General features: G+C 34.5%; 1 protein-coding gene across 2 annotated transcripts; it reads right to left on the minus strand.

The window, feature by feature from the left end:
• Window positions 1-4907: 4907 nt before the first annotated feature.
• LOC144452952 (uncharacterized) lies at window positions 4908-18298 on the minus strand. 2 transcript variants are annotated; one of them, XM_078144188.1, is made up of 5 exons: window positions 14065-14169; window positions 11680-11924; window positions 10606-10749; window positions 5859-5990; window positions 4908-5585 (listed from the first exon to the last, which is right to left on the minus strand). In XM_078144188.1, the coding sequence occupies exons 2-5, from the start codon at window positions 11863-11865 to the stop codon at window positions 5232-5234; spliced, it is 816 nt and encodes a 271-aa protein (XP_078000314.1). In that variant the 5' UTR covers window positions 11866-11924; window positions 14065-14169; the 3' UTR covers window positions 4908-5231. The 2 variants fall into 2 exon arrangements, 1 of the variants encoding a protein (XP_078000314.1); XR_013482382.1 differs by lacking the exons at window positions 4908-5585; window positions 5859-5990; window positions 10606-10749 and adding exons at window positions 16490-16744; window positions 17816-18298 and having other exon boundaries at window positions 11799-11924.
• Between the last annotated feature and the right edge of the window lie 1611 nt (window positions 18299-19909).

Consider the following 19909-nt stretch of genomic DNA (forward strand, 5'->3'; position numbering starts at 1 on the left):
CACAGTCCCTCATAAAGTTAGTCCAAATATAGTATATTTGTCAGCTCAGGACTCTACTTAAACACTGTTTACGTCACGATATCAGTTGGGGCTCACTGATTGGATGAACAACTTTTTGTGCTGATTGAGGGACTTTAACCAGACATGGTTTAGTTAGAAACCATGTTGGCATCCCGACTAGAGGATGCCATATATACACAAATCACTCTAGAGCACTGCAACACGACTGCAGTGCTGTGAATGAAACATGCAGTAAAAAGGTACTGTAACAGAACTGCAGTGTTGTGAATGAAACATGCAGTAAAAAGGTACTGTAACAGGACTGCAGTGTTGTCAATGAAACATGCAGTAAAAAGGTACTGTAACAGGACTGCAGTGTTGTGAATGAAACATGCAGTAAAGGGAATTTTTGTTCCATCCATTTGATTTTAAAGCCGCAACTGCCGGGACATATTTTGAATATTGAAGACAGAAATCTGCCGATGTATTTTTGAAATCAGTCGTGTTTCGGGGAGTGTGTTTGTAAAAATGTTGGCTCGATATATGTTGGAAGTGTGGAGACACTGACATGGGACTGAATATTTGCCCATTCAGAAACAAACAACAGTGGCGAGGCTCAAAACCACAACTTGCAGATTTCAAGCCTACCATGTGCCACTCTCATCATTTAACCATTGACAAGAAATTAGTTTAGACATACTACTATTATTTATTTTAAGTTATGTATTTACATACTTGTATAAATATAAATATAATAGCTAAACTTGGACATAAACTTAGACTAAAATCTGACATGTACACATGTATTGATATTGTGTAAGTCTAGAGGCTATCCATGGCTTAAAATCTCTCCTCGCTATCAATGGCTTGAAATCGTTCCTCACGCCTCGCTCAATGAAGAGCTGAGATTCAATTTCAATTTCAAACAAAACCACCAATACAGTCATTGATTATAACACCATGACTTTGTTATCAATCACAAGAGTTCTGCCCAGTGGTAAGTCTGTTTATTGGGGCAGTTACATAATGTCCAAATATGGTACAGCAATGTCCAAATATGGTACATCCAGGACACTACTTATATACTGTTCACATCTTACTAACAGTTGGGGTTTACTCATTTGCATAAACTTTTGTTCATGATGTCTCATTGAGCTACATGGGTGAAGAGAGATTTTGAGATTACAAGCCAAAGATAGCCTCTAGACTGCAGTTGTGTGAACACATGATTGGAATCACATTTGCACACTTAATGAAACACTTCCTATCCTTATTCTTGGGACGGTTATTATCATTTGAAGTCTGATTTATTTTTGCCACTTCTCACTTTCAACAGGTACACACTTTATTTTATCAAATACATAATACTCAGTTCAAACTATACAATACAACAAAACCTTGTTAATGAATGAACCTCGGCGATGAATTTTACTGAAAATCAAAGCTCTTACACTTACTCCAAACTTTGCCACTTAATACCAAAGGTTGCTTCTAGTCCCTTTGAAATAAATAAAAGAAATTAGGGGTCCACTGTCTTGTTTTGAAGGAAATTGACAATCTTTGATTTAACTCAGTATTTGGCGGCCATATTGGATTTGGCGGCCATATTGGGTGACCCCTGATTTTTGTTCTTGATTTGAACTGAGAATGGGTGGGACTTTTCTTGAACAAAGTAACAAGAAACTTCAACAGTTTATTTCCGAGGTACATTTCACTTTGATTTTGCATATTATTACACATTTGGAAAAATGTAATGCAAATTTCACATCTTGTGAACAATGTCTTATATGGACTACAACAGTCCTCTTACATTTAAAAACATGGTGCACACCTGGGAAGTCATCTTTCACATCTGTTGAACATTACCCTATATAGAATACAACAATCCTCTTACATATAAAAACATGGTGCACACCTGGGAAGTCATCTTTTACATCTGTTGAACATTACCTTATATGGAATACAACAGTTCTCGTACATATAAAAACATAGTGCACACCTGGAAAGTCATCTTTTACCGTACATCTGCTGAACATTACCTAATATGGATTACAAGTTTTGTCACAGAAAACATCAATAAGTACAGACATACACTTCAATATCTCCACTGTAAGTTAAATTCGGTCTCTTGTTCATCCAAGACTTGGATAACTACATATGCCTGTTTCAATCCCATGTTATTTATCTCGTTCACGCAATATATATCAACTTGATATATAGACGACAGTCAGTTACAATAGTAAGATTTCGTCACACAAAGCATCACCTAATGGCAGTGAAAAAAACCCGAAATAAATATCCAGTTTAAAAATATCTACTACATGTATGTATGTTGTATGCATAATTATAATTGAAAGACAATTGGTAGAAGAAAACTTACTAAATTGAAGTATGTAATATATTGTTAACGTTTTTTCACTACTACTGTTACAAAGAGAATATTTCATAACATTTTTGATGTTAAAGTGGCCAAATGGATGAGGATTGGGTATTTATTTTGGGGTTTTAATTTATAAAACAATTTTATCATGGCTACCTACTTGAGAAATCAATGTGAAACAACATAGACCAAGTCTGTGTTGGTAACTCAATACATTACAAAAAGCTACAATTTGTGTAAAAAAATGTTTTTGTACATACAATAACAAAGATTTCACACATTTAATTAGTGTTTACAATTGATTGAGGTACAAAAAAGGACTTTACATATGTTGTTTCACATTGATTTCTCAAGTAGGAAGCCATGATAAAATTGTTTTATGAATTAAAAATCCAAAATATCTACCCAATTTTCTTCCATATGGCTACTTTAATAGATAAGTGTTATGCAATCACAGCACCTCCTATCCTCATGGGTCTGATAAAAAATCACTGGCGCTAAGTACATTACAATACACTGCCGTGAAGAGGCCAGTAGTATGCAAATGAATATGACTATGTAATAATATGCAAATGAGTATGACTGTAATATACAAATGAGTATTAATATGTAATTATATAGAAATGTAATACTTTATTATATATTTTTCATATTTTTTTCCAGTGATTAATGTATTATCAATGTAATTATAAATTTGATTATAAATATGTAATTATACATTTTAAAAATCTTGGTTATATTTGATTATTGACATTACAATTCCATGCAGTCATTAGAATTTGATATCTTCCACCATATCAGTGCTTTCAACTAGTAAATACTTAGGACATAGCGGAGTCCTATAACTTCAGTTAAAACCTTTGGTGAATAAATGAATAGTGTTTATGATATACTTACGATGGAATATGTTTAAATTTGCAAAAATCACACCATCAAAGCGATATTATGATTTTAGTTGCCATAATTATAATAATGATATCATGATTTCAGTTGCAATAATTTTAATAGTGATATTATGATTTTAGTTGCGATAATTATAATAACGATATTATGATTTCAGTTACGATAATTATAATAATGATATCATGATTTCAGTTGTAAGTATAATAACATCATGATTTCAGTTGCGATAATTTTAATTAATAGCAATACTATGATTTTAGTTGCAATAATTATAATGATATCATGATTTCAGTTGCAATAAATTTAATAGCGATATTATGATTTTAGTTGAGATAATTATAATAACGATATTATGATTTTAGTTGCGATAATTATGATAACGATATTATGATTTCAGTTGCGATAATTTTAATAGCGATATTATGATTTTAGTTGCGATAATTATAATAACGATATTATGATTTCAGTTGCGATAATTTTAATAGCGATATTATTTTAGTTGAGATAATTATAATAACGATATCATGATTTCAGTTGCGATAATTTTAATAGCGATATTATTTTAGTTGAGATAATTATAATAACGATATTATGATTTCAGTTGTAAGTATAATAATAATATCATGATTTCAGTTGCGATAATTTTAATTAATAGCAATACTATGATTTTAGTTGCAATAATTATAATAACGATATTATGATTTCAGTTGTAAGTATAATAGCGATATTATGATTTCAGTTGCGATAATTATACTAGCGATATCGTGATTTCAGTTGCGATAAGTATAATAGCAATATCACAATTTCGGTTGCAATAACTATCCAAATATTAACTATATGACATGCAAAACTTTGCATAGAGATTAACATATTGCAAATTGAATGTAAAGTTAATAATGGGAAAGTCTTATGTTTTCTTAGTAAACTTTTCTGGGCAGGAATACTACATGTAGTATGTCTGGATGAGAAAATTTATCCTAGTGATAAAAATGATACGATGTGTATTATAAACATTCAGTGTTGTCAGGGACTGAGTGGTTAATTCATTAATTGGTTCATTAATTGCCTAATTGGTTCTTTGTTCTACATTCTTTACGTTATCTTGTACAAGTGTCTCTGACGTTTACTAAATACACCATAAAGTACAACACTTCGTTAACTGGCATGCAACAAGGTCTTTAATCAAATTTGCTGATATGTTCAGTAGAAATATGTTAACACTCATATTCTGCAGTTTACTTTGATCCCATGAAAATTACGTTTGCTCTCAGCCCACTGGCCTTGCTCAAGTATCATTATTTTATATCAACTTGAACGACGTAGCATAGCATTGACTTCAGAAAATATCCCAACTCCACTATTACAATGTACATTCAATGATTACATATGACTAGCTATTCACTGTATCAGAGCTGACTGTTGACCACCTTCTATCTTATAAAATCAAATTAGTCTGACTAGTTACACAATGGCTCCCACACACTAGCCTGTCCACAGCTTTATCTCACTGCCAAAGGAGAACACAAAAATTATGATTTCTTGGCTTCTCTGCTTCATTGTCCATAGACAACACAGCTTTACAAGCATTACAATAATCTAATCTCCCCTCATATATATATCCCATTAACCTTTTAACTGCACAATTTGGCAATAGGGAACTTGCAAACCTGCCATGTTGAATGTCGCATCATGGGAAACGTGATAATAAATACTAATGAGTTGGTATTGTAAACAATACTGTTACATTGTTTTTAACCTCAAATAATCAATTCATAGTCACCCTGACCATTGTTGGAGGTTTATTTCATCGGTAGCTCCAGACAAGATATTACGATAACCACAGATATTCCCATGGTCATTTGCATATGAGTATGCTCAGTCTAGTTTGCAAGTTCCCTATTGTGATTATCTCAACAGCCCTGTTTAATTTGATCAATTTACATATTTTTTAGGATTTTTTCATTGCAGCTATGCCAACACTGACACCTAACGCCAGTGCAGCAGCCGTTGATCTAACACTAAACCAGGGTGCTTTGTCTGTTTGCGTACCACTTTCTTGTTTCTCTACCTGGTGATCTTCACCTTCCCCTGTGGCACCAGACTCAGAAGTACTGTCAAGTTGAATACCAAACATGGCTGCCACAACATCACTGTCATCAAAATCTGTCTCTGGTGATTCATATTCTTCTTCAAAAGTTTGAGTACACGCATCTGATTTGACACATTTGGTGGTAACGTCAGGATTTGGTGATTCCATAACGTTAGTACTGTTTTCATCAAATCCACTATTTTCACCATCTGCCTGCAAATTTCCAGATGCATGTATTACAAGTTTGGGGTTATTTTCTAATTCTTTATTAATCTCATCAATTGCTAACGAAGTCTCTAATTCAAAAATCTGAGTATTAGAGGGGTTTCCTGTACTGATATGAGTGGGCAGAAACTCAATTATGTTGCTAGGCGTTGTCCTCAGCAGGTTGCTAGGTGTCATTCTATAAGGCTTTCCAGGGATAAGAAAATTCTGGCCTAGCTCTCTCCATGATGGGCTTGGAGGTCCACTGCTTGGATCGCTTACCTCAGAGCCAGATGACTTCCTCGGCGGTACTGAGAGAAAACCATCTGGCCAAGGTGAACTCGGGAATGATCGATCACTAATCTCAGATGATGGTAGGTCATAGTCATCGACGTGCATTTGATATAGGGCTTCCTGAATTATTAACAGAAATAAAATAAAATAGATTAGTGATTTCAAAAATGTTAAGCCCCTCATCAGTAATGGTGACAGATAATTCTGTCAAAGTAAGAGAGTAGGTACTATAAATCCTGAAGGTAACCTTTCTAATAAAAATTACAAATTATTCCCCAATATTTTTCTTCATTCAGTCGAAGAAAATATGAGTTACCTAAGAGGGCCTTGTCACTACGAGTCACTAGACGAGTAGTGACAAACCTTTAGGTCGCGAGTATTTCCCTGTTGAAGGAATCAAAATATTGGGGAATAATATAGTTATACCTTCTCAAGCATAAGAGTGAAAAATAATGGCGATTTGGAATGTATTAATGCATCGTTCATATACCACAAAATCAGTGATATAGATACAGGTTGTCATGACAGAGAATGACAGGCCAATTTGATGTGCCACTCATGCACATAATTTCTAGTGACGCACCAACATTTGCTGTGCTTCAAATCTTACCACTTTAGCCATTCAGAAACAAATTACTGCAAAGTGTAACATGTACCTATATCATAAATTGTAACATGGAGCACAGCGATACAGGATGTGAATATAGTAGATATACTAAATTAGCCTCCAAAAGAAATTTGGCTACTGAGAGCTGAATTCGTAGCCATGGAAACAGCCCCCTTTGGCTGTTGGGTGACCAAACTAAAGGTGATAGAGAACACTAACTTTTTTTAATTGAAGCATTTAAGAAAGGTTTTTATGCAAACACTGAAAATCACTAACTACAGGTGGCTTCACACTGGACAGTCGCTCTTCGACCACTCTATTAAATAAAGTTATAGACTGACCTAAAGAGTACTGTGTAAAGGCACTACACTAGTGTGCTCTAAGCCTAACTTAATTTAATCCCAAACAAGTGGTTTAAGATTTAGATGAACCCAGATTGTTCACGATTGGTGAGCACATAGTTAATGAGAACTAATTTGGTAGCCATGGAAACAGCTCCTTTTAAGGGACTAAACTAACAGTAGCAGAGGACAAGGACTTTTTAATATTTAAAGCAATGGGTGACCAAGTAAAGGGTGACTAAATCTTGGTGAAATATGTTACAGTCATAACAGGGTATAATACTTAATTTGATAGCCATGAAAACACCTCACTTTGATTGAGGTAATAGGCAACAAGGGTTTATTATTCAACATTACGTGTTCTTACAAAGGCAAGTGAAAACATGGTATATTAAGATATCTTTGATAGCTGCGAAATCACCTTACTTTTGGTGATTAAATAAATAATTATAAAATTGACTGCAAAGCATTACATGTTCTTACAAAGGTTGGTGAAAACATGGTCTATTACAAGCTGATTTGATAGTCAAGAAACAGGTACCTTTCAATGCATGGGTGACTGAACTTAAGGCGATTGAGACCACTGACGTTTTAAATGAGGCAGTGTCCTTACAAACGTTCATGAAAGCATAACTTTGCGAGTCATGAAAGCAGTACACTTTGGATGAATACAGCAAACACCCTAGACGACATTTCATGTAAGGTCTAAGATGAAGGTATCTTGAAAATGTTGACTTCTTAATTGAAGCTTAGTCCTTCCAAAGATTAGTGAAAACTGGGTTTATTGACAAAATCTCAAGGGCATTCTACATTCATTGATTAGTCCTGACAAGCTGAGAGCAGGGAGTGTAAGAAAACTTTGCAGTGACTTCTACACAATTATTTTCAGGGCGTGTAAATAACCAGGGGAGTCAGTTTAGGTGTTTGATTAATTCTCTCTTACTAACATCGTTTTTTCAAGGATTGTTGAAGTCAAGCATACATCCTGTTTGGCAGGTTACTAACATGTACAATGTATGAATTGACTCAAAGAAAATAGTGCACCTATAGAATGGGTATAAAGATCAGAGACACTCCAATAGACTAGTTTTTATTCTTCAGATATGGATTAATTGACTTGACTGACTTGGAGGGACTTCACAAATGAGCTGTATACGTCCTAATTTGCAAATCCATGTGTCGCTAACACTAACAGGTACAATGTATTTGTATTAGAAATTGGAACTGTGGTAAATATAAGGTAGAGTTCAGCCAACTACAATGTACATACATGTAATTATTTACACTCCATTGAGATGTAGTTTTGTTGACCATGGTTATACAGCCGAGGCACTTAACTGACCTCAGCAGGACAATCCACCGTGTCAGTTGTTCAACTCTGGCAGTTGAGGTCTCCATTTACTAACATAGACACAAACTAAAACCATGTTGGTACAACAGTGATAAGCTATTGAATGGATGTTGGTTTAATAAGTAGAGAGATTATTATAAGCAAAGCTTATGAGAATGAGACAAGAACGACAACATCATTTTGTGCCTCATGTCATCAAAACCTGCAGACGTAAGACGTTCTCTGTAGCATTTGTGTTTGTTTGTTTGTTTGTTTGTTTGTTTGTGTGTATTTGTCTGCATAATAGAAAATCGCTGGGAGGAATTCCCAGCACAAGAAATTTATTTTTAAAAAAAGAAAAAAAAAAGACGTTTGATTCTCATCAGTGAGCCATTTTTGATGAGAAACCAGCAAGTTTCTCATAAGTGAATACAAGAGAATGTATTGGTGTAATTACACCCCTGTTTACTGTCAAATTTCACCAAGAATTAATTCAAAATATACTTTAGCTAATATACAGAACTAAGTGCAATTACACCATGATCTTCTGAAAATCTATACTTGAAATACTGATGGTACAAAACACAGCGCTGCAATCGTCTCCATCTTCACTATAGACATTCGATTTTCAGATAGCACTTGGAATGTTGTTTACTGCTTAATTTACCATAACGAGAACGAGCTGCAGATAAGAAGCTGTTTGTCATTGTCAGACAGAGGAACCACTATCACCCACTTGTGTGATCTACCACATTGAACAGCAATAGTTTTAGTTTGTGTCTATTTTAGTAAACAGAAGCCTTGATTACCATCAGGTGTAAATTGAGATCTACAAATCTATATCCGCTATCTTTAAAGTTGTTACAACATCAATCAACCAATCAATCAATCAATCATCCAATCAATCAATCAATCAATCAATCAATCAATCAATCAATCAATCAATCAATTATTCAATCAATCATTCAATCAATCAATCAATCAATCATTCAATCAATCAAACAATCAATCCATCAAAAATTTTATAGAGCGTCTGTATCCAATACGAAGTAAAGTTCAAAGGTTATATATTGAAAATTTTCATGAATATTAAAGTATGTTTTAGGGTTCTTCCTGAAGGCAAGTACAATGTATAAGTTTTACTACTGTAACAAAGTTTAGAATTCCGGTGAAAAAGGTGTAAAATAAGGTACAGTCCTAGTCAACCATATACAGTCCCAATGTGGGTTGTACTGACTGGAATGATACAACATTTGACCATTAGAGGTCATGTGAGCTGCTGTGTAACCAATGTTCACAATTCGTGTTCATGTATGCAGATCTCCTGCTTTCAAAGCTGCTAATGTGTACTATTGTCACAGAAATTTGACTGTAACAGATCAAGTACAAAGCAGGACCTGGTACATTAAACAAATGACCTGGTATATTTACCAAAACCGTCGTTGTGATAATTTCAATGTTTATAAACATATGCTGAAAATGCATCTTTTTAAACTTGAATTCTCTTTGATCTGAAATTTAGTTTTTATGCTTTTTAGGTTTGTTTTGTATTTTAAGTGGCTCTGATCACTGTCTCTGTGGATATTAGTCGCTATATAAATGAAATTATTATTATTATTTATTATTATTTCTTCCTAGTCAAACTAATTTTTTTATAATCAAATGTGAGTTTTAACTTTTACTGACAAAGATTACACAGACAAGACATGCGAGTAACATTTTACTTAAAGTTTTGTAAATCTGTGTGTTCAGATCTCCCTACAGTTCTTACTACACCATGCACAAGCCAAGTTATTGTCTTTGAACAGAAAATATGGAATTTATACCTTGGTCGTTCTTCGTCACAACTATGTGTCAAAACATTCCAAATCGTCATTATTTTTGCCAATATTTCATAAATCATACTTTCAAGAGGTTGTATAATTATATTATTCTCCAATATTTTTCTTCATTTTTCTGCATTCAACTGGAAAATACTTGTGACCTAAGGGTTTCTCACCACTCGTCTACTGATTCATAGTGACAAAACCCCTTAGAAGGGACAAGTGAATTGTGTGCAACTTAAGGGGACAACAGCAACATCAACAAAGGGTCAGATGTGGGAAGGCGGCCCCAGAACAACAAAATCGAACACAAAGGACACTAAAGGAAGGAAATAGAGGTAAATAAAGAAATCAAGCTGTATTCACTACATCAGATTTTAATCAGATTGGAAGCGACTTAGCTTTCATCTGACTCAGTACGCCATGCTAAAGCCATTATCATGTGACCCCTAGTGGAGTCACCTGACAGTAAACTATCGTAAATAGGTGAAAGGTCGCCACTGCAGTTATTATTGAGGTGTTGGTAATATTCTCAAAATTCAATGATTTGTGTATTTTAGCAGGCTAGTACTTTTCAATTTCTATCTTGTGGAAACGTTCTTTTCTAAATGTTTCTTGATGTGTGAATGCTTACCCATCCACCTTGTTCTACTATAAAGTTGGCCATATTTTCTTCTATCAGTTTAACACTGAAGTCTGTTAATTGGCCGATACGTCTCTCTCCTTTCTTAATCCAGGCTAGCGCTACATGACGACTGAAATTCAACATTGATGCTATCTGTAAGAATAAAGATTAAAAAATTCATGATGGTGTCATAGTCTGCAATTGAAAACCTATAAAGATTTACACCTCAGTGAGGGGAATAGTCAATTTTCCGGTTCCAAGATACATTGTGTGAGAGTACGTTGCTTATGTTAATTGTTACATTAATAGTCTTGTTTTGTCTTTATTACGTTTGAAATAATATTTTCATTAGGAAATTATGGAAACACATGTTGACGTCTTTGATTATGAGTGATATTATACCACAAAGACTAAACACCATCAATGACAGAGAGGGATTTTATGGGTGAACCCAGGGTATGGTCAGGTGACAACCATCCCCCTGAGTAGCACATGAAAACCCCTCAGCGTATACACAATACATGGTATTGTATGGAGAAACGCGCAATGCATCTTGGAACCAGTAACAGATCTACTAGGACGAGTTGCTTGTTGTGAAATGCTTAAAGGGGAACATCACTCCTAGAAATAAAAGTATGTTCATGATTCCACATCACATAAATTTCATGCGATTACCAAGAAAACACCAAATTGCAACATGGGACTTAGCAGACATGCATTTGTATTAGAATGCACTGACTTTAGTAGTTGTAGACTGTTAAAGAATGTGGTAGGAAGCACTTAACAACCTGAAAGTTTATATTTGTGCTAAATGTACACTACTAAAACAGCAAAACAACATGTTTGCTGTAAAAAAAACAAAGTGTAGAAAAATGGATTTTAGCGTAGCCATGAAAACTGTCATCAGCTTTAGGGAGAGATTACGTTTGAAATAAGTGAACACTATCTGCTGGCCCTTGATTGGCTCCCTCTTGGGTCTCTACCCACAATCATGTGACATTATAAGCCAGACATGAGCCCAATTAATTTAACTGTGTGCTGAATCACGTCCAACCAGTATTTCTGAAGAGCGCCCTCACTCACCTGGTACCATCCACTTGGAGCAGCTTCTTTTTCAATCACATCTTTAGCAGCCTCTTTGAAGATATCATAAGTGACTTTTGACTGCGGCAAACCAAGTAGTTTGCTAACAGCTGAATTCAGTTCTTGTCTCTGCTGATGTTCTTGCATGATTTGGTCACCAATGGCAGCAATACGACTTGCAATCATGGCTTCAGGACTTGGTGGCGGCAACACACCTGGACTACTTGTCCATAGTCTTGGAGAAGCTAGACATAGAAAATCATAAAAAAATAACACTACTTTACTAAATGTAGAGTTGCAACATTTGAACAGTTTGTTTTCCAATTTCCTTTTTTTTTTAAGGGGGGGGGGGGTTGAAAATGACTAAACTATTGTGTGGCACAGTAAATCAAAAAATGATTATTAATTTAGCAGTGTTTCAACAACAATTCATTTTCTGGGTTTTATTTCTTTTTGCCTTTGTTTTATTTTGGGTTTGAAAATGACAACTGGGAATGTATGGAAAGTGAGGTATAATATTATAATTTAAAAGAAAATAACATGGAATTCAACAATTTGATAGTCACTGACTCTACTCTGAGTCAACAGTGACAAACCAGGTTAGGAATAAAGTGAATACATTGAGGCCACATTTTTCTAGTGGAAAGTAAATTTGTATAGGAGTTAACTTGAATCTTCTTTGTCACTGAACGTACAATTGCTTTCGCAATTTTTCTTTGATATTACTGGCACTAGTATAATTATGCTATTCTCCAATATTTTTCTTCATTCAGCCGGAAAATACTTGTGACCTAAGAGTTCTGTTTTAAGGCCCCTTAAGTCATTCATATTTTCCTTGGCTGAATGATGAAAAATACTGGGGAATAACATCTAATTAATAATTTCATGGCAACTGACACTACTGAAGGGCGCCCCCAGTGTCAGGAGTGGGACCTCACGAAAGGAAGCAAGGGTCAGGAAGGGGTTGGCCACTGTATTGATGTCAGAAACCCATGCAACAAATATGAGAAATATGTATAGAATTTGTTATTTCCTATTTTCAAAACAACTACCTGTACTACAACTGAGATTAATACAACTTTGATTACCAAATTAATAAAGTTTAGAAAATTTAACTTTTAATTAGCCAACGTTCAATCATTTCTGTTTCTATCTTACAGTAAAAAAAAAGACGATAGCTTGAGTCATGAGGGGCAGAAAAATTAAAGTAATAATAGAATATGAGCAAATTGCAATGCCAAGTTCATTTCCCAAAAAGCACTTTATAACGTCTACTCTGATTGGTTAGTTAACAATAGATAAAATACATTTGTTGCCTTTCATAATAATAATTAAGTAATTTATGTGAGATATCCAATCAGTAGGAGCCTACTATTGGCTTCATGTTGCCCTCATTTCGTGTGTAGTAAAATTTACAGGGGAACACCACCCCAGGAAATAAATTTATTTTGATAAACTTTGGGTCCTTGTGAGACATTTTATGATTTCATATCACATGCATTTTGCTTGATTACCAAGAAACTATTTTTTCACCTCTACTGTTCTAGTGATGAGACACTGTTGCATCATGGGTTGTAGCACACATGAATATGTATTAGATGAACACTGAATATTCATGACTCATAAGTGTTCATTACCTTCAGATGAACAGTCATGGACATGTATCATTTATTGCTAACACCCATGACGCAATAGTATACCACCATCCAAAAGAACAACAGAGGTGATGAATAAGACTTTCAATTTGTGTTTTCTGACAATTGAGCAAAATTCACGATATAAAATCATGAAAATGACATTCCAAAACGTAGTTTATGAAAATACCTTCATTTCCTGGAGTGGCGTTTCCCTTTAAGACAATCTAGGTTAGATCTACTTATTCCAGATTTCTGCTTCACTGTAAGCCACTCATGTGTAAAAGGTGTATTTACTATTCATAGCGTGTGTTCATTACAAGCTGGGATTCTGTCTTTTACAGTGTAAACATTACAATTTAACGTGTCAACTACAATCTAAATTAGCCTTGCATGAAAACCGAGTCTTGCCCAAGTCTCTAGACTTTTGTTTAAATGAATAAAATAAGTAGTTTGAAAATACAACTCTGTACTTTATGATGAAATGATAACCATATGAGACAATATGGAAAACAATGGAAAATATAACTACCTGAACTAGACTTTTACACATGGAAAGAAAATATAAAAAAATAAAATAATAAAAAATCTACCTACCCTACCTATTCTAAAATTGAGTGTAATTGGAACCACACAATTTTTTTTAGTCCTCATTTGAAATTTTTGCTGGACATAAAATACACACAAAGGATGTTTCACATATATTCAAATCATATTAAATAAATTAGAATTCAGGAAAATAAAAACAAACCTGCATGCTATGCCAGAAAGGAATCTCGGTGTTTGATTCTTGATGGGAAGTATAGGGCAGAGAAAGGCAGAGGTAGGTATTGATGGTATCATGCAAAATTCTCAACTAAAAAAATGGAGACAAAAAAATATAAAAAATAAGAGTATGCAAATATATTCAAAAGTAAACGATAGCTGTCAATATAGTGCTTATATTTTTTTTATGCCAAGTCTTTGTTTGAAACTCAATACATTGCAAACGATTAATAAATGTGTAAAATGTTTGTATTGTACGTACAATAACAAACTTTTTACACATATTTTTTAGCTTTTTGCAATGTATTGACTTTCAAACAAAGACTTTATCAATGTTGTTTCACATTGACTTTTCAAGCAGGAAGCCATGACAAAATTGTTTTATAAATTAAAAATCCAAAATAAATACCCAATCCTCATCCATATGGCCATTTTAATTATTTATAGGTGTATCTTTGTGCTACAGCCTGCATTTTTTTAATGTGCATGTCATTCAATAAAGAAGTGCGTTGCACAGAAAACATTCTACTTACCAAATAGCTGTAGAGCTGTGATTGACTGAACCAGTATGTATCACTAGTACCCCCTATAGCTATAGAGCTGTTATTGACTGAACCAGTATGTATCACTAGTACCCCCTACATATAATAGCTATAGAGCTCTGATTGACTGAACCAATATGTATCACTAGTACCCCCTACATATAACAGCTATAGAGCTGTTATTGACTGAACCAGTATGTATCACTAGTACCCCCTACATATAATAGCTATAGAGCTCTGATTGACTGAACCAGTATGTATCACTAGTACCCCCTACATATAACAGCTATAGAGCTGTTATTGACTGAACCAGTATGTATCACTAGTACCCCCTACATATAACAGCTATAGAGCTGTTATTGACTGAACCAGTATGTATCACTAGTACCCCCTACATATAATAGCTATAGAGCTCTGATTGACTGAACCAATATGTATCACTAGTACCCCCTACATATAACAGCTATAGAGCTGTTATTGACTGAACCAGTATGTATCACTAGTACCCCCTACATATAATAGCTATAGAGCTCTGATTGACTGAACCAGTATGTATCACTAGTACCCCCTACATATAACAGCTATAGAGCTGTTATTGACTGAACCAGTATGTATCACTAGTACCCCCTACATATAATAGCTATAGAGCTCTGATTGACTGAACCAGTATGTATCACTAGTACCCCCTACATATAATAGCTATAGAGCTGTGATTGACTGAACCAGTATGTATCACTAGTACCCCCTACATATAATCTCTACACCCATACATACTGTGATTGACTGAACCAGTAGGTATCACTCGTACCCAACATTTAATCTCTACACCCATACATACTGTGATTGACTGAACCAGTATGTTTCACTAGTACCCAACATTTAATCTCTACACCCATACATACTGTGATTGACTGAACCAGTATGTATCACTAGTACCCTACATATCATCTCTACACCCATACATGTGATTGACTGAACCAGTATGTATCACTAGTACCCTACATTTAATCTCTACACCCATACATACTGTGATTGACTGAACCAGTATGTATCACTAGTACCCTACATTTAATCTCTACACCCATACATGTGATTGACTGAACCAGTATGTATCACTAGTACCCTACATTTAATCTCTACACCCATACATGTGATTGACTGAACCAGTATGTATCACTAGTACCCTACATTTAATCTCTACACCCATACATGTGATTGACTGAACCAGTATGTATCACTAGTACCCCCTACATATAATAGCTATAGTGCTGTGACTGACTGAACCAGTATGTATCACTAGTACCCCCTACATTTAATCTCTACACCCATACACAAATGAATTTATTGTAAAATGCGGGATGGATGGGGAGGAGGAGGTACAGAGGTCACAAGCCACAATATCAAGTCAGGAGTCAGTCTTGTAGAAAGATCTGAATCTGTGCGCGGAAGGTTGTCGAAGATAAGCCAAAGGATGACAGTGCCTCTGGTCAGCAAGTCAATGATGGTCAAGGTTTTTCATCGGACATCCCTCCCTCAGGATCACTCATTACGATCCCTTTCTGCATCCCCCCCGGGCCCCCATTATAATCACTTCACACCCTCTCTATATCCATTCATCCCTCCAGAATGTTATTGATGATTTATCATATCCTCTCCATTCATCCGATATGCCCCTCTATATTACAACTCTCCAAGTCCCCTTTCTGCATACAAAGCCCCCCTCCAGTGTATGATTAATAACCATACTCATCCCATCCCTTCCCTTTCATCTGAATTGCCCCCACCATTACACTTACTAAGTTTCCTTTCTACAACCAAAGGCCCCCTCCCCATCCACTCCAATATCATGTTATTGATAACTGTACTCACCACATCCCCTCCTTTCATCCAATGTATCTAAGTGGTGACTTAATTCTTCCCGTAATGGCATCACCAATCGTGTCAGCTGAGATTTCTTAGAAGTCCCTCTTGGGCTCCCATAGCCAGACCCACTTGGGCTACCATAGCCAGACCCACTTTGGCTAGCATAACCAGATGGATCAATGTACTCTTCAATCAGAAACTTAGGTGTCCCCTGACTTTGAACTGAAGATGCTGACTGACTTTCATCTTGCAATTCTTGGTCTGCAAAAAACAACAATGGGTGGGTGTAACAAAAGTCTTCTTGAAAAATTGCACGTAAAGAGCTACAAGATGTATCATTGACACAGTGACAGTGTTGTCTAGTAACCATACATGTGATTATTCTATGATATCTCTCTTCACTGTATAGTCAAATGGATTTCTTTAGCACAGTATTCCGTTCTTCCCACCAATAGTGATAGTATAATGCTATTGGAACATTGATACAAATGTGATGATATTATCACATTCTCGTGTGACTTACTTTAAGACTGGAGATTAAGTTTGTAGTAAGCTACAGATAATCACAAATACACGTGTGACGTTATCACTCTTTGTAATCATTCTTCTGTTTGTCAGCAGTGTACCCTCTAATGATATCCAAATTTTGTTGTTGTGAATCAAAACGAGCACTAGAAATTGTGTGCATCAGTGGTACATCAAATTGGCTTAGAGGACACACTGGTCACCACATAGTAAGAGATAGGGGAACACCAAATTTTGGTATGTAACTAGAAACCGTGTGTCAGTGGTGTGTCAAATTGGCTAAGTAAGAGGGTACACTGGCAGAAAACATTATTTAGAATTAACTACATTAGAAATGACACATACTACTTACTCGGTATATAATTAAAGCAATAGAAACACAATAATTGAGTGTTGCATATAGAAAAGTGCTTTTATTACTTTAGTGTTAAAATGGCCATATGGATGAGGATTGGGTTTTCATTTTAGATTTTTAATTTATAAAACAATTTTATTATGGCTTCCTACTTGAAAAATCAATGTGAAACAACATATGCCAAGTCCTTGTTTGTAGTTCAATGCAAAAGCATTGATAATAAATTTGTGAAATGTTTGTTATTGTAAGTATAACGACAAACATTTTTACACATTTTTTGCTTTTTGCAATGTATTAAGTGACTAATGCAGAGTTAGACAATATTGTTTCACAATGATTTATCAAGCAGGAAGCCATGATGAAATTGTTTTATAAATTAAAAATCCAAAATAAATTCCAAATCCTCATCCACATGACCACTTTAGGGGTTGTATCATCCCAAACAAGTTTACCTGATTTTTCATCACCTTCCACATCATGTTCGTCTGATTCTACAGTCTGTATTTCCACCTCCTCTTTTCCAGGTTCTTCCAACTCTAGCTGTCCAACTACTTGTAATTGACTCTCTCCAGAACAGGTAGACTTGGCCAAGCCATCTTCATTCTCACTATCTTGACTCTCCCCTCCACCTTCACTATCCTCCTCCCCGCTACTACCCTCAAGTTCAAAACTCGGTGGAACAAGCCCAAGGATGTTCAAAACCACATACTTGGTCTCATTTCTGAACTCTTCAGTTGCCATAGCAACAAGATCCTCATTCAGTGTTGTCACGGCAACAGAGCCCTCATCCATCAGCTGGCCTTCATTTGACATTTTAAGAGGTTTTTTTTATCTGATTTTATGATCAGTATGACTTGTGATACAACCAGTCAGCCATAAATTAAGTCTTTTTTTAAACATACAAATACCATTTTATTGGCATTCATTCCATTTTATTTTCTGTAAAACAAAATAAACAACACAATAAATGCAGGATTACATGTACTACTACCAAACAAGAATGACTGTACAGTTTCAATTAGGCAGCATGATCTTTTAATGAATCTCACACGTTTTTTTTTTTTATTTTTTTATAAAACAAAATACTGACACTGATAGCATCAATATAAAAATTTTATTTTTTAAGTCTACTCATCTCTGGACATTTAGTTTGAAATAATTGTAGCTTCCCTGAAAAAACTAATATGAAATTAAAACACTGTCAGATATATTTTATGGCAACAGTTTACAGTTTATAATTAATACCAGAACTATTTCTGAAATAAAAACTGATTATGTTTACTTTAGATATTATTCTCCAATATTTTTCTTTGTTCAGTAAGTGTTTTCCAGCCAAATGCAGAAAAATATTGCAGAATATTATGATATAATTATACACGCACAGTAATACACAAAAATATTTGGGAGAGTAATGGCAATTTTGAACATTTTGACACATATTTCTAACATAGCAGAACCAGTGATGTAGATACACATTGTCGTGACATAGAACAACCAGAGTATATATTCTGTATTTTTTGTTGAAACCGATTCTTGCATGGTACAATTATTATTATTTCTGTTTGCTCTCTTTTCAAATAAACTACATGTATGTATCATTTACATTAGTTTTTGGGATGTTATTGCCATGGCTACTAAGGTACTTTTTAATGTTCCAAGCATTTATGCACAAATAACCACACATTTGTAGAGATGATAAAGTTATTTAATGTCCACCCTTCTTTCTATTCTTTTTAAATTCAAGACGGTACAAAATTTATAATATTTATTGTAAAAATGAAAGTCTAAAAAAAATATGTGTGCATCAAATCTGTTTCTGATCATTTGAGGGACTCTGATTTCATTATCATTATATCCTATGTGAAGTGATTTTGTTATAGGACACACTGATTTTGTAAATAGCTTTATTTCCTACACTGGTGTTAGTCTGAAACTCAACATTATATGCAAAATTGATTTTTGAATTGATTTGAATTGAAATTTATTTCATTAGAACTTATACAGATTATACAGATATTGAATAAATATATAGAAATGAAAGAGAAAAAAAATACAATGTCTAGGGACAAAATAAAATTCTGGTGAGGACCAAGGACAGTAGTTCTTTCTGAACTAATCGAGGTCCAAGGCCCTGACTGACATGCTTAGTATAATGTATTGCTGGTTACGCTGTTATAAAAAACAAATACACACACACACACACACACACACACACACACACACATATATATATATATTATTATTATTATTATTATTAAACTTTATTTCGGGAAAGAAAAGAACGCAAACACGCTCAAAAACATCCCATAGATAAAAACTATACATAAAAAACGGCAATTTAAAACAAGTAAGACTTTAAAAAGACAATCTGACAAATACACACATGAACAAGTAAAAAGCATTTAAAAATACAACAAATCTCTATACAGTGTATGAATCCCCGAATAGAGGATTGTATCGGAATTTAGCACTGCTGCAATTAAACTATTTTGACTGTTTTCGATACGTTTAAAAAAGTTGTACATCAATTTACGTCTTAGCGCCGC

This window comes from Glandiceps talaboti, chromosome 23 (genome assembly GCF_964340395.1).
Source record: "Glandiceps talaboti chromosome 23, keGlaTala1.1, whole genome shotgun sequence".
Classification (NCBI taxonomy): domain Eukaryota; kingdom Metazoa; phylum Hemichordata; class Enteropneusta; family Spengelidae; genus Glandiceps; species Glandiceps talaboti.